The 14,564-nt window shown below is 39.2% G+C and overlaps 1 protein-coding gene across 1 annotated transcript in view; it reads right to left on the bottom strand.

The window, feature by feature from the left end:
• Nucleotides 1–222: 222 nt before the first annotated feature.
• The window catches only part of LOC132985407 (adhesion G protein-coupled receptor F5-like), a 41,200-nt gene continuing 26,858 nt past the window's right edge, over nt 223–14,564 (bottom strand). The window contains exons 23-35 of the mRNA XM_061052756.1: nt 10,396–10,535; nt 10,232–10,290; nt 10,011–10,150; nt 9,717–9,932; nt 8,840–9,049; nt 8,586–8,738; nt 8,316–8,494; nt 6,535–6,699; nt 5,030–6,430; nt 4,885–4,926; nt 4,543–4,599; nt 966–1,029; nt 223–892 (exon numbers count right to left, since the gene is read on the bottom strand). Coding sequence (XP_060908739.1) covers nt 822–892; nt 966–1,029; nt 4,543–4,599; nt 4,885–4,926; nt 5,030–6,430; nt 6,535–6,699; nt 8,316–8,494; nt 8,586–8,738; nt 8,840–9,049; nt 9,717–9,932; nt 10,011–10,150; nt 10,232–10,290; nt 10,396–10,535 — 2,897 coding nt within the window. The 3' untranslated portion in view covers nt 223–821. The remainder of the gene's footprint in view (nt 893–965; nt 1,030–4,542; nt 4,600–4,884; nt 4,927–5,029; nt 6,431–6,534; nt 6,700–8,315; nt 8,495–8,585; nt 8,739–8,839; nt 9,050–9,716; nt 9,933–10,010; nt 10,151–10,231; nt 10,291–10,395; nt 10,536–14,564) is intronic.

Genomic DNA, 14,564 nt, shown 5'->3' with positions numbered 1-14,564 from the left:
ATACAAGCAATCAATGATTCTCAATCATTGACAATTTATTCAATTTCTATTATATGTAAATATTATTCAACAGAATGTTGTCAAACTTACAATAATTTCATCCGAATTACAGTTTCTTTAGACATCGTCAAACTCAGACATGGCAGTAGCAAAGAATAAAAATTATTTGCACTTACCAGTCTTTGTTTGTAGATATCCTGTTTCGTGATGCCAAATTGTTGAAGAAATTACTAAGACTTGACTCCATACAATAAGACTCAGTTGACTCAGATGGCTTATGTTGATGAAAGTTTATACATAAGAAGAATACTCATGAGGAGACATGATTCAACATCACACTTCTGTTCTCGTCTCTTGCTCAATCACATCTGCCGAACTTCTCGAAAGGCATCGCATATATCCTAAAAGACTTTATCATTATCAGGGTCACATTGACCCACTTAGACTAAACTGTGACGTCTATAACACTGGAGCAGACAATAAGTCTACCAAACATCCTTACAGATATCAGGAAAAACAGTTGACACTCTCTAAGCTGTACTTGGTGTTCTAATAACAGCTGAACTCTGTCAGGTCTGACTGACATTAGAGAACAGTGAATAAACCATCTGTACATTATAATCTAAATAACTACAGAAATTCCACCACAGTTAGCACCCTATCTTACACCATGTCCTAACAGCACGTGAGCATTATATGCAGAGACAGAAACTTAAAGGTCACATATAATACTCTTTTTCAACAAGTATAAATAAGTCTCCTTAAAAACGTGTCTGTGAAGTTTCTTGTTAAAAATCCACTCTGATCCTGTGTTTTTGTTGTCAAAATTTGATGAATGTCTCTGTTGAACCACCGCTGCTTGAGTTTATTGCTTCTGATACCCTGTAAATATCTGAAAGAGAAACAACAAATTGTTGATTACACAGTAGTTTCAAAGAAAATGTAAACGTGCCTCTATAACTTACTTCTTCTTCTTCCATGCAATTGATTTATCCAGTTTAGTCCACTCAGATAAGAAATGCCTGTGCTCTTTGGTAGGAACAAATGGTAGGAACAAATTATACATATTAAATTCAGTTGATACAGACATTTTTTTTTACATTTTCTACAATTCACTTAGCAGACGCTTTTATCCAAAGCGACGTACATCAGAGAGTAAGAACAACACAAGCAAGGATCTAGAAAAAAGGGAACAATGTCAGTAAGAGCAAACAATTAACTTTGAGTCTGATTGGACACACAGGTGCTGACAGGCATTGCACAGAGGCAAAGCACAACATTGACGGCAGTTCTTGAGAGCTCTAATCAGTATAGAAACCATCTTATAAGTCATCATTATCAAACAAAAACAATCGTCACAACCATCATCATCATCAATAATATGGAGACCATCATCATTAAGTTAGTAGGTATTCATGAAAGAGCTGGGTCTTTAGCTTTTTCTTAAAGGTGCAGAGGGACTCTGCAGATCGAATGGAGTTTGGAAGTTCATTCCGCCACCGGGGGGCAACAGAGGAGAAGAGTCTAGTCAGAGACTTAGGACCGTGTTGTGAAGGTTGTATCAGACGCCTTTCATTGGCAGAGCGTAGTGGGGGGGAGGGAGTGTAGACCTGGATGAGAGAGTTAAAGTAAGGAGGAGCCATTTTTGTCGCTGTTTTGTAAGCGAGCAGCAGAGTTTTAAATTTGACGTGAGCAGTAACTGGGAGCCAGTGTAAGGAGATGAACAGCGGAGTGACATGTGCTCTTTTAGGAAGGTTGAAGACCAGTCGTGCTGCTGCATTTTGTATCATTTGCAGAGGTTTGATCGTGCATGTAGGAAGACCTGCCAGTAGAGAGTTGCAATAATCGATGCGTGATATCACAAGAGCCTGTACCAGGAGCTGTGTAGCGTGTTCTGACAGGTAAGGTCTGATCTTCCTGATGTTGTACAGGGCAAATCGACATGGCCGGGCGATCGAAGCTACTTGAACCTTAAAAGTTAGCTGGTCATCAATCATGACACCCAGGTTCCGGGCAGACTTTGTTGGCATGAGTTTGGTTGTTCCAAGCTGGATATTGATCTGTGGTTGCATAGAGGGACTGGCTGGGATGACAAGGAGCTCAGTCTTTGAAAGATTGAGTTGAAGGTGCCGTTCATTCATCCATTTAGAGATATCAGCAAGGCATGATGAGATTCTTGCAGAGACTGTAACATCGTCTGGTGGGAATGACAGGAAGAGCTGGGTATCGTCAGCATAGCAGTGGTATGAGAAGCCATGAGAGCGCATTATTGAACCAAGTGAGCTTGTGTATGTGGAGAAGAGAAGGGGACCAAGCAATGATCCTTGAGGTACCCCTGTGGATAAGCTGTGCGCTTTGGACACTTCTCCCTTCCACGACACTCTAAAAGACCGCCCAGAGAGGTAGGACACGAACCAGCAGAGGGCAGATCCTGAAATGCCAAGTTCAGAGAGCGTGGATAGGAGGATTTGATGGTTGACTGTGTCAAAGGCAGCAGACAGGTCAGTAATAGAACTGAGGACTGACCCGCAGCTCTGGCAGCTCGTAGCAATTCTGTTACTGACAGTAGTGCAGTTTCAGTAGAGTGGCCCCGCTTAAAGCCTGACTGATTTGGGTCAAACAGATCGTTTCTGGACAGGAACTCAGAGACTTGCTTAAAGACTGTGCGCTCAAGTATTTTTGACAAAAAGGGCAGAAGATAAACCGGTCTGTAGTTTTCAACCTGGGCTGGGTTTAGTCACATTATCATCTGGAACACCAAATCAGTTAAACTTCAGGGATTTCAAGCCGTCCATCTAGGAAGCACAAGTGATTGTGAATCAATTTAACCTGCTTGGGTGCAAATGAAAGTGAAAACAGGTGCAATAGAGAGGCAAAAGCAAGACAACGCCCATAATGGGAATGGTTTGCATGTGATGGACACAGACTCTCTCCTTTCCTTATATTCACTAACTGATAATTCTCAAGTTTTTATTGTGCTAGTGTCTGTTTTTTATTTATTTTCTTTTAAGTGATGCAGAACAATACAATACTGCACGGCATAAACAAAGGCAAAACAAAGACAAGCAGGAAATCCCTTTATAACATTTTTTCAACTTGTATTTATGTTGAGGGTGTTGAAGGGTCCTGTTTGTGTGTGTGTGTGTGTGTGTGTGTGTGTGTGTGTGTGTGTGTGCGTGTGTGTGCCTGAGTGTGTATAATTCAAGTGTGTGCTTGTATCTTTAGTTGTTGGAGACAGCAAAAAGAGGAAAGCTTTGAAGATAACTACAGTAGGAGGAGAAAGTGGAGAAAGAGAAAGTTGAGATGAAATAAATAAACAAAAATAAAAATAAATAAATCAATAGAGTTCTCTTCACACCCCCTTCCTCCAGGTTCCACTCGTCATTGCAACGTTTTGGATTTTTTTTTCTCTCCTATATATATATATATATTATAATAATTTTTATTCTTGCAGTCATTTTCATTGTGTGATGTAAGGGTGCCCCTGTCTCAGCTGCCCCCAGACCCTGCAGAGGGGGCCAGGTGATAGGGTCGCCTACTGCCAACCTCTCATCAAGCTCGAACAATCCCCAGACCTGATGGGAGGGGATCTGTTGGTGTTGGTACTCGGCGGTATCATCTGATTAATCAATTATTTTTTCTTTTTTTTATGTATTTGTATTGATTATTATTATTATCATTAAGTCATTTTTCATCCAACTTTATCTTTCGCTTTTAAAGATGAACCACTGAGAGGATGGAGGCAACAGGAGGGGCTAGGAAGCATTTTGAAGACAAAAGGAAAGAAGAAAAGGAGAATGAATAAATAATGAAAAATAAAACAATAAAATAAAAAGGGGGGGGGGGGGGGGGGGTAATGGACAATAACAGTTGTGTTCCAGTGTAGTGTGTTGTTGGGCTTGGTATTAATAACAGTGATATAAATTGTGTAGATCATAATTAAATTGATAATAATGATAATTATTTTAGAATTACATTCATTCAGATTATTTAACTATATGATTTACTAGTGTAATATTATAGTTATCATTGTGCTAGTGTCTTTGTCACTCCTGGTAACAGGTCTGTAACAAAGAGGTACTGGTTCAAAGGATGTGGGAACGTTATCTAGGCATATTTGCACTTTAGCTTGCACACTGAGCTTTGAAGAAAACATTTATTTGCACAGTAAGGAGGGACTACATGTGTTTATAGGGTCTGGGTGTTTAGCTTTAAGATTGTATTGTCTATTTGTAAATTAAATATTTATGTTAGATATTATATGTAGAATTATACTATACATTTAAAAATATCAGAACAATTGTACATGATGTTTTTACCAATTAATCTAAATGCAAACACTTATGTGGAAAGAAAAACTAGTTTGAGGCTATTCATAGAGATCTGATGTGCAATTTGAGTCTTCCGTTACATTTTTGAGCAGTGTAGTAATGAACATTATAATGTTCATGAACAAGACATTCTAATGAATGAAACAATAAACTTGACTAACTTTGGACACAGTAAACATACTCGTGTAAATAACAAACAAAAAAAACCTACTCTTGTCTGATCAGATCCTGTGGGTGATGTCCATAATTTTAGGAGGATAGAACGGATCTACAGGCACACACACATTTTTGCAAATGTCAAATAGAAAATGATTAAACTACAGGTATTAGTTCATTTGATATTTATATAAGAACTTCTGTTGCTGGATAAAGCAAAAGCAGACGTGGAAATTATAGACTTGGCTTTACACTTATATAAACAAAAGAACTGAACACATCCTTCAATATTGCCAAAAACTGAATCAATCTTCTTTTTTTTCATCTGCCTTTTTCAAGCAAATCAGCATTAAAATACATTCCCAAAATGTAGAATGACTCCTTAAAGTTAACATACCTTTGAATCAAAGAGTGTCCCAAACACCAAAATGAAGAAACCCTGAGGAAAGAATTATATTTATTTTATTATAAAATGTTTTATTACACAAAAATACTGCATGTAAGCACCAAATTACAACTTGCATTTAAACAGATGCACATACCTGTAGTGAATTGAAGAATGCAAAGGCAATTTGGATTCCTTTATTTGTTGATGATACCACTGTTCCAACTCCCAAAGACCATGTAAGACCAAACAATGGAGTCAAAATGACTATGCACCTTGCAATGATCATCAGTGTATGCTTTTCTTCTGTTTGTGCTGTGTCTCCCACGCCTCTTCTCAGCATTTTGAACAAGACCACAATAACAACTAAAATGTTGATGAAAACTATTGTCAAGGCAGGTACCACTAAAGCCAGGAGGGCCTTTGTCTCCATCCAGTTGAGCCAACAAGCGTTGTATCTTCTGATGTATCCATGTCCTGGTCCTGTGACAGCAACTGTAGTAACAGCAATAATTAGAGGGCATCCGTAGCCTAAACTGAAGCTTATGGCCAACATGGTTGACTTGGACATGTGGGAGAAGACCATGACTGTTCGGTAAAAGAGCAGAAGGCCTGACACAAGCATCCAAAAGAACAAAGCCAGGTAGAAAAGGTGTGTAAAAAATGTTACTGTGCTGCATGGTCCAAATGGAACTTCATAGTCCTTCCCGGGATTTTCCAGGGTGCTGTTAGCAAAAGAGGCACCAACAATGAAACAGATGTCAGCGATCATCAAAGAGATGGCGGTATTAATAATGGAAACATGACGCATGAAAGAGGTGTTATTTCTGGTAATGGCTTTCCAAACGTATCCTTCAATAATGAGACATATTCCCAAGCTTGCAAGAGATATCCCAACTCCAACGTAAGTGATTATATCCAAGGCTTCTGTAAGTTCCGGAGGGATATCTGTTGCCATCAGAATAGAGAAGGAAGTGAGATGGTTGCAGCTGCAGGTAACCGTGTTGTTTATGTCAGAAACAAATGTGCACCCATCATCATCCCAAGCGCCGAAATTGTGAAAGAGTGTGAAGTTCCAGAAGACGCACTGTGGGTTCAGAGATAGGGATTTGTTCCGCTTGTCAAAGCTCAGACTGAAATTCTGAATGGTTTCATTTATTTTAACTAGTACTACTGCAGCATTGATAGCATAAGCAACAACAGAGTCATTGTTGGTGGCATTGAAGCGGGTGGCCTCAAAGCTGGAGTTCCGTGCTGGAATGACATTATTGAGGGTGGGGAAGGTGATTGTGGTGATTAAGACATTGTTAATGCCGGTGTGTGGAATTTCTAGGAGAATCCATGAATTAAGATCTGCCCCGAACGAGTTGTTAAATGTGGTTCTGTTGAGTAGAATCTGTTCAGTCACAATGTCAAACTCCCCTACCAATCCATTTGAGAGAGTCTCGAGAGAACCCAATAACTCTGAGCTCGCATTACCAGTTTGATTTGCGTTCAAAAATGCCCAGGATTCTCTTGAATCATCACTGATGATGACATCAACTGTTTCGAGAATTTTCTGAAGATAGAGACATTTTATTGTGAGGTTAAAACTTTGTGAGAATTTGATACAACAACACATATTCTTTACAAATAGGCAAATAATGGGAAGGTTAAACCTACCTTCATCCCAGATTCACTGACAGCAATGCTAACATTTGCAATGATGCTTATGATTTTAATAATAGCTGATATGGTTGCGGAGGAATTTGCAGTTTCTGTTTTGGCTCCCTGGACGGCATCACTTAGATTTGCCAGGAATTGTGGCACTTCCTCCAGACCCAAATCCTTGAAAAAAATGTAATTAACAACGCAACTTATGACTTATTTATTAGTATGGGATATCAAACTATTCTGTATACATTCTCAAATGCTTCTCTTGAACTACTAGATACTGTTACAGACAACAATAGTGCACAGGCCATGTTAAAAGAATTATACATTATCAACGTTTTCACATGTGCACTCCTGAAAATATCTAGATTAGTTTAGGAGGACTGCTCTGGATATTCTCGTGACCTGGCTGTTCACACATGAGATCCCAATCAGACAGGAGGAGGGGGTTTCTCCTGATGTAAAACGTGATGTGACGAAAAGAGAACAAAGTGGAAGTAACCCGAAGCAGCAGTATAACAGCAATAACGAGATCCTGATCTCATAAGATTATAGAGATCAGCACCCTATACGCTGATGGTGCTGCAGCACCTAGTCAGGCACAATTCGGCTATGACGCACCGCCCAGCTTCTCTGTTAACTTGTTGTCTAGAATTAAAGAGTATTTTAAATAAAAACTCCTCTCCATAAGGTTTATTTAATAAACAATACATCACTGTGTTCTACAAATGTATTTATTTGACAGAATGAGGGAGAAAGGCTCTTTAAAGTGGCGCGGCCGGCCTGGTCTGCTCCTGCTGGACCATCTGGTGTAACGATGAAGTGAGCTTGAGAGGGAGAGACGAGTTGGGTCCGGTACAGTTAAGCACAGATATGGAGGGACATAACTCAAGTTGGTGTAACGGAGTTAAAATGCACTTTATTTTTGAGTACAGTTTACAATTTATATTTGAGATTTCATTTATAATTTATTTCTGTTAAGTATTTGTGAATTTTATCTTAACGAGTTATGTATATTTACTGTTATTTTATCAAATTTATGTTTCCTTTGAGAATGACCTTTTTGGCACCTTGCGGCTTCTGTACCTCCTGGGTTTCCGTAGCTCCTTCCGTCTGTCCCTCACAGTGCCGTTTTGCATTGCTGAGGGTAAGTTGTATGTAAAAACGTTGCTGCATCATTACCTTATTTACTGTGGAAAATAAGTGATTTAAGTTGTAATGTTCGGTTTATTTTATAAACTGATAGTAATACAATGTTAATCAGTCATTTTGTTTAGGTTTTGAGAGTTTCACTAAGTTTTAGCCAAAACAAGTCTGCTTGCTCATTGGTCAAGGCAGTGTTTCCCAAACTTTTTCTGCCATTTACACTCACTACTTTTTTGTACAGTTCCCTGACCCCTCCCTACTATTGATTTTGCATTTGATATTGCCTATAATAAAGCATAGTATGGCATCCAGCTATGATTTTTTTGATTATTATTCTAAGTGCTGTTGATTGAAATCACGAAAACATTGGGTTTCTCTCAACTTTTCTGTTTTATTTATTTATTTACTATTTCTTCTATGTGTTATTTGTTCACTTATTTTCTGTTTTCATTGCTCCTTTGAGCAACGTCATTCCCGCATCAGAGGCTAAAGCTATGACCATCAAATTGAATGTGCATCCCGCTCTTAGTGCTGAGAACTATAATGTTCATCTCATCCATCCATAGCACCAGCCCCTGAAAAGTTTGGCTGCCTGTTTCAGAGAGTTGCTCTGGGAAAGGTTGTTATCCCAGTTGATCACCCACCTGTGAAACAATTAACAACTCCTTGATGGGTGGAATTATGCAGGAGTCCTCATTTAGTTGCCACTCTCCTGTTTCTTGACAGACAGCAGACCTTCTTCCCTCTTGTCCCGGACCACATTCTATTGTTGATATGTCCCCGCCTCGGCCAGTCCCATACTGAGCATTGTCACATTTGACATCTTAAAGAGTTAATTTTTAATATGTATTAAACCAAAAGATAGTAACAATAGCTTATAAACAGAGTATAAACATTCTTAATAATACTCTTACCTTCTCTGAAAATTGTCATCGTAGTTGTCAGTTGATAACCCTTTGGTTCATCTACCTTACACATGAATTGGATTTCTTTTAGCTGTGTTTCACTGCAGCGTCCTAGCTTGTAATGATGCACAATGCAGTAAGTCTCCCAGTTGACACTGGGATCTGTGTACATATTTGACACAAAAACAGAATGAGAAATATTGGTAGTAGCTGCCAGCATTGTCAGATTGAAGAGTTTTCATCATCACTTCACTACTTGGTACCTGAAGATAAAACTGTAGTGGCATGAAACCAGTTGATTCTAAAGGAGGACTGCACACAACACCTGAGACTTTGGATTAGTCCATCCTTGCATTTAATATTAACTTTACTCTGTAGTCTCAAAACGGGAGCTGGTTTGATTTCATCTCCTGTTAGAAGTCCTTTTTGATGGAAATCCATTTCTTCACCTCTCAGAGTACATTCATAGAGTCCTTTGATTGAGGAAGCAAAAACAAATGTGCAAATAACAGAGAAAAGTGGATAGTTGCAACAACAAGTTTTCTAAAAAAAAGCTGACTTTAATGTTTGATCTGATGTCATTTCACTGTGCTTTCTAAAGTAGCTTTGTAGTGTGTACAGGGTGGGAAACACCAGAGGCCCCACAACACGATATTATAATGATACTTGAGTTACGTAACAATATTATAGCGATTTTAAACTTTTTGCGATGTGCTGAGAATTGTGATACAATATATTGCGATTTAACTTTTTAAGGCTCATATTATTTCTACACAATGGGAGTCAAGCCCACGGACTTACCGACACTGTGATAAAAGTAAAACCCTTGTGCTTGCACCTCACAATCTGAACTGTTGGTATTTCAGTCTAATCAAACTGAACTGGACACAAACATATATGGACGACTGTACAATTGCAGTAATTTTCAACAATGCGACTTGTTGTGCAACCTCTTCAGCAATTAAAAATTACTTTGCGATCATGATTCGATATAATATCACAACGGAAAATATCGCTATACTATGCTGTATTGATTTTTCCCCCACCTCTAGTTACTAATGAAATAAAAATTGACAGTGACAGGGATTTCTTGGTAGCTGTTTTCTTATAAGTTAACAGATTTAGAAAATGTTGCCTTACCAATATCAAGAAGGATAACATTGTTAACTGTAAGCAAAGACATTGTGCTTAAAGTAGTTATTTTAATCCTTCCACTGTTTTTAATTTCTTGTCCATTAAATTTCCACTTGGCAACAGAAATGTGTCCAACATTTATGTTTGTAGGAGGGGGGCCACAAGTAAGTGTCATGGAGTTTCCAGTATAAGTGAGTTCCGGACGGCTAATAGGAGTTGGACCTGTCGGGAAAAGTAAGAGATCAATAGGTAAACAACTTGTTAAAAACTTACATAATTATCTTTTTTTTTTTTACTTACTGTTGTAAAATGCAACTACTGGGCCAATGGTTGGGGCTATAATCTGCATTGCTTCTGGGAGTTTGTCATTTGCCTCAGCAATTTCATTCAGAATAACTTGTGTCGTCTTCACAACAAAACTGGTGATTATGCTGCCTTTACTGTAAGCACAAAAGCCAAAGATGTGATGTGAAATATAAAAGATATGACTGTTACTGTTGCTAACGTCAGAATGACCATACCTGAATCCCCTCACAAAAACACTGACAAACCCTGTGATTCCTTTATACTGCTCTTGTAACTGAGAGAGGGGAATGTGAAATACAGAAATATCAACATGAGAACACAAAGTGCTGAAATGAAAGTTAAATCCTAGAGATGGATGTAATCTTAACAAAACACTTACCACTGAATTAATTCTTGATTCAAGATCCTTGTATGCAAAACTTGTTGCATTATTCAGTTCTGCTGTGAATGTCTTGTTTAATATGAATGACATTTCCACATCAAATCCTGTCAATAAAATACAGAAAAAAACTATTTGACCTTTTATCAGTTTAAATTTATGTTTTCATCGCTAGAATAATAGGCAGGCATGAAAACGAAGAGAGCGATGAATATCTTTCCTTATTTACAGCAGAGCATATGCCCCTTTACAATTTCTTGTAAAAAATATATCTAACATTTCTAGAGCTAAGAAATATTAAAAAAAATATATATACAGTTTATAGTTGATCAACTTCACTGACCTAGCAGAGTGGGATTTTCCTGGCAAAACTTCACCAACTAATAAGGTGCATGAAGAGGTCAAAAAGCTCCAGCAATACTTGAAGTATTATCAAATTAGACCGACCCGTTTCGGCTTATGGCCATCAGGGTCATCAAGAAACAGATTGCAAACATAATTTAAATAGGGTAGGTACGAAATTGAGACAACTTAATTGAGCTTAAATGTATTGAGAAAGACAGGGCATGACAGACGCAGCAAGTCCCTGAATGAAGTTGTAGGGATACTGCTGTACTGGAATTTATACTAAAGACTAAATTTATGTCCATCCTGCATATGTTCCCCTTCCCAAAATGTTGAACACACTAAATCATCATTCCAATGGTCCCACATGTAGTCAGTGGCGATTCTAGTCTGTTGGAGCCCTAGGCAAAAATGTATGGGGGGGGCTCCAACCAGCAGACAGGGCAACGAGAATGAGTGCTGTCAGATGGGGCTCCATTAGGAAGGTTTCCTACTGTCATTGCAAAATTTGCACATATTGAGCCACTGCTGTGGTTCAAAGTTTGTCAGCCCTCTGGGGCCCCAAGCAGTTGCCTGCCTTGCCTGTTGACAAGCAGCACTTCTCTTTATGTTTGTTTCCTAACTCAAAGGATATAAAAACACAATTTGCAAGTGTGTTCCATTGATAATAATTTGAGTCATATAGACCATAGTTTTTCTTCTGGTAGAAACATTACTTGCTTCTTTGGACATGTATCATATTTTATTTATTCTTCACTCAACTTCAAGAGTTTATTGAGCTGACCTCAAACAAAATTGATTTACCAATTGTCTGTAACTTACAAATATTTGTTGTGTTAAGCATTTCATATATTTCTACCCCAAAGGGGACATTAAGGTAGCTTTAACAAATATTTTAAATACTTTTGTTGACTTTGAAAAGATAAGGCTTGGACAAATCAGCTGTTGATAAACTAACAAACTGCAGTCAAATGAAAATAATACTGCCAGAGTATATCATATAGTCTTGTTGTATGGCTTGCCTGTTTCAAATGTAGATGGTGAGGTTGCTGTTGTTGAATCTGAAAAGACAAAAAATACCAATAGTTAATGTTATACGAAAGTCAAACTTATTTTATGATGATGAATAAAAGACAAACAAATATTTAAAAATATAATAAGATATAAAAAACATGTCACAAATACTGGTACCAATAATTGTTGGTGACATCGTCAGCACTGTTGTGTTCAGAGGTGTTGAAGCACTCGGCGTTGAATCTGCAAAGAACATTTTTATCAACATATGTTCAAATTAATTATTGAGAAAATAATAATACATGCTTAAATGAAATACTGATCAGTTTCAGAGATTATGTAGGAGTTAGTCACATGACCATAACAAATTAAACATCTTGTTGACCATTCCATAATTGCACAGTATATGCATTCATGGTGAGTTTTGTTTCGATCAGATTTGACTTTGCAAAAGGCGTACTATCTATAAAGCCTCATTCAAAACATTACGTAATTGAAATTGCTTTAAAATGAAATAAATCAAAAGAGATTATCTTCTGAAAAGAAACCACACTCTCTTTATGTGAAAAAGTGCAGTTCTATTTCATCCCTGCTGTATGCGGAATGGCGGTGTTTAAAGGGATACTTCACCCGTTGAAACATGAATCTGTATTTTGACATTGGGTCATATATGTAGTAGAAATGTGAAATACATTTTGAAATTGATGCCTTCTTGACCGAGAAAGGGCAGAAAGTGTCTTTTTGGCTCATGTGGATGAGAGACACCAAATCCCAGAATGCACAGCACTGCAGGCCACGCCCACTGGAGCTCTATTTACAGACATTTACTTCAACACATAAGGCCGTTTCCTCAACTGATTCCGAGATTTCTTCCAGAAGGAATTGGCATCTTGGAAATTCCTGGCAGAAAACAGACTCTATGTCTGTGTCCATAGGCAAACAGTGAGAGCATCGACACTACGTCCGCCACAGCTCGAGCCTCCTTGTCCTCACCGCTGCCGACAGCCAGGGCTTGTGCCTCGGCTGCAGCAGCCGCAGTATAAGGGCAAAGTGACGATTTTTGCATCATCGGAGGCTCCTTTTCAGACTTAGAATACAAAGATTTCCCATCTCAGGGGAAAATGAGGGATGGATGCACAACAATTAAAAAATACTACCAGGTTTCTAATGATACAAAGCTTAATGCAAATGGGTAAAGTATCCCTTTAAAGCACTAAATATTCCTTTCTCGCATGCACAGTATGTATGTATACCAACATCACTTGTGACCCCTGGATGATCCAATTGAGGCTATATCTTCCGGTGCCATCCGGGGTTATGTTGCTATTTTCTTCTTGCGTACAGTTTGAATTAACTAACAAAGCATTAGCCAAAGCTGATTGCATTAACTCAATAAAAAACTTTAATCTACTCAATCTTCTAAGGTACTGTCACTAGAAGCCCTATGACCGTGTCGGTCGGAGCAGCAAAGTTTCGCCCTCCAAGGGTTGCGACAGCCATCCCTCCCTCTTTAGGGAACGGTTTATGTACTTGACACCGGTATGGTAGCGTTTCACTCCCCTCTCAGGACCATAGGTATGTGACTCATTTGATTTAATTCTCCTTGCATTAGTTAATGTTACTTTGTATCAAGTTAGCAGCTGTGTTTTGACAAAGCTAACTAGTCAACGTAAAGTTACAGGTGTTTGCAACCCTTGACGGTGAAGGCAGTATTTGTGCTTCCCGCTCCTGGTACTGGATTGTATTTTGGTTATTTTTTAAGTCTTTTAAAAAAGAAAGCGATGCTGGTATGCCGCTAAAGGTACTTATAAGTATAGCCAGCTGTGGTGTCCGTACTGAGTGTCCTGTCCCTCCAGGGCTTCTAGGGGGCAGGGGGCCAGACTCTGAGGCCTGGGGGCCAGACTCTGAGGCCTTGGGGCCAGCTGTCAGTTACTATTCCAACCAGCAGTTCAGACATTGGGCTGCTCATGCTTCAGACCTCTGGGCTTTTACCTTAACCCAGTTCCAATGGCAGCCCCCCACCTCCGGCCATGCCAAAAAGACCATCATCAGCGACCAAACAAAAGCCCTAGCGCTGGACAAGGAGTTATCTGCCCTACTGGTCAAGGACGCAATCAAGGCGGTAGATCCTCTGTCGCACCCCAGAGGTTTCTTTCCAACATACTACCTTGTGACAAAAAAGACAAGTGGATTCCGCCCAGTTTTGGACTTGAGGGGACGAAACGGATACATGAAAATGTTGCAATTCCATATGATAACCACGGCGAGATGTTCTGCGAACTGTCGCCCAGAGGGAAAGGTTTACATCTATAGACTTGAAGGACGCCTACTTTCATGTCCCTATTTCACGTATAACACATATATATCACGTATTATAGTATAACACCTATATCACACAGGCAGTTTCTGCGTTTTGCCTATCAAGGCCACCACTGGCGGTTCAGGGTACTTCCATTTGGGCTCTCCGAGAGTGTTCACCCGTGACGCCACCCTTGCTCCTCTGCAGTCTCAGGGCATGAAGATTCTGCCTTATCTGGATGACTGACTGATCTGCGCCCCATCCCGTGCTCAGGTGGTCCAGGACACAGCTCGCATTCTTTCCCACGTGGCTCAGCTGGGCCTCAAGGTAAACCTAGAAAAAGGTTTCCTGAAATGGTAAATGGACCTGAGCTTATATCGCGCTTTTCTAGTCTTCCGACTACTCAAAGCGCTTTTACACTGCATGTCACACCCACCGATTCACTGTCATTCACACACTGATGGTATTGATCGCTATGTAGTATCATCCATCAGAAGTAACTAATCCCATT

This window comes from Labrus mixtus, chromosome 12 (assembly GCF_963584025.1).
Source record: "Labrus mixtus chromosome 12, fLabMix1.1, whole genome shotgun sequence".
Taxonomy (NCBI): Eukaryota; Metazoa; Chordata; class Actinopteri; order Labriformes; family Labridae; genus Labrus; species Labrus mixtus.
This window is presented reverse-complemented; position numbering and strand designations above follow the sequence as displayed.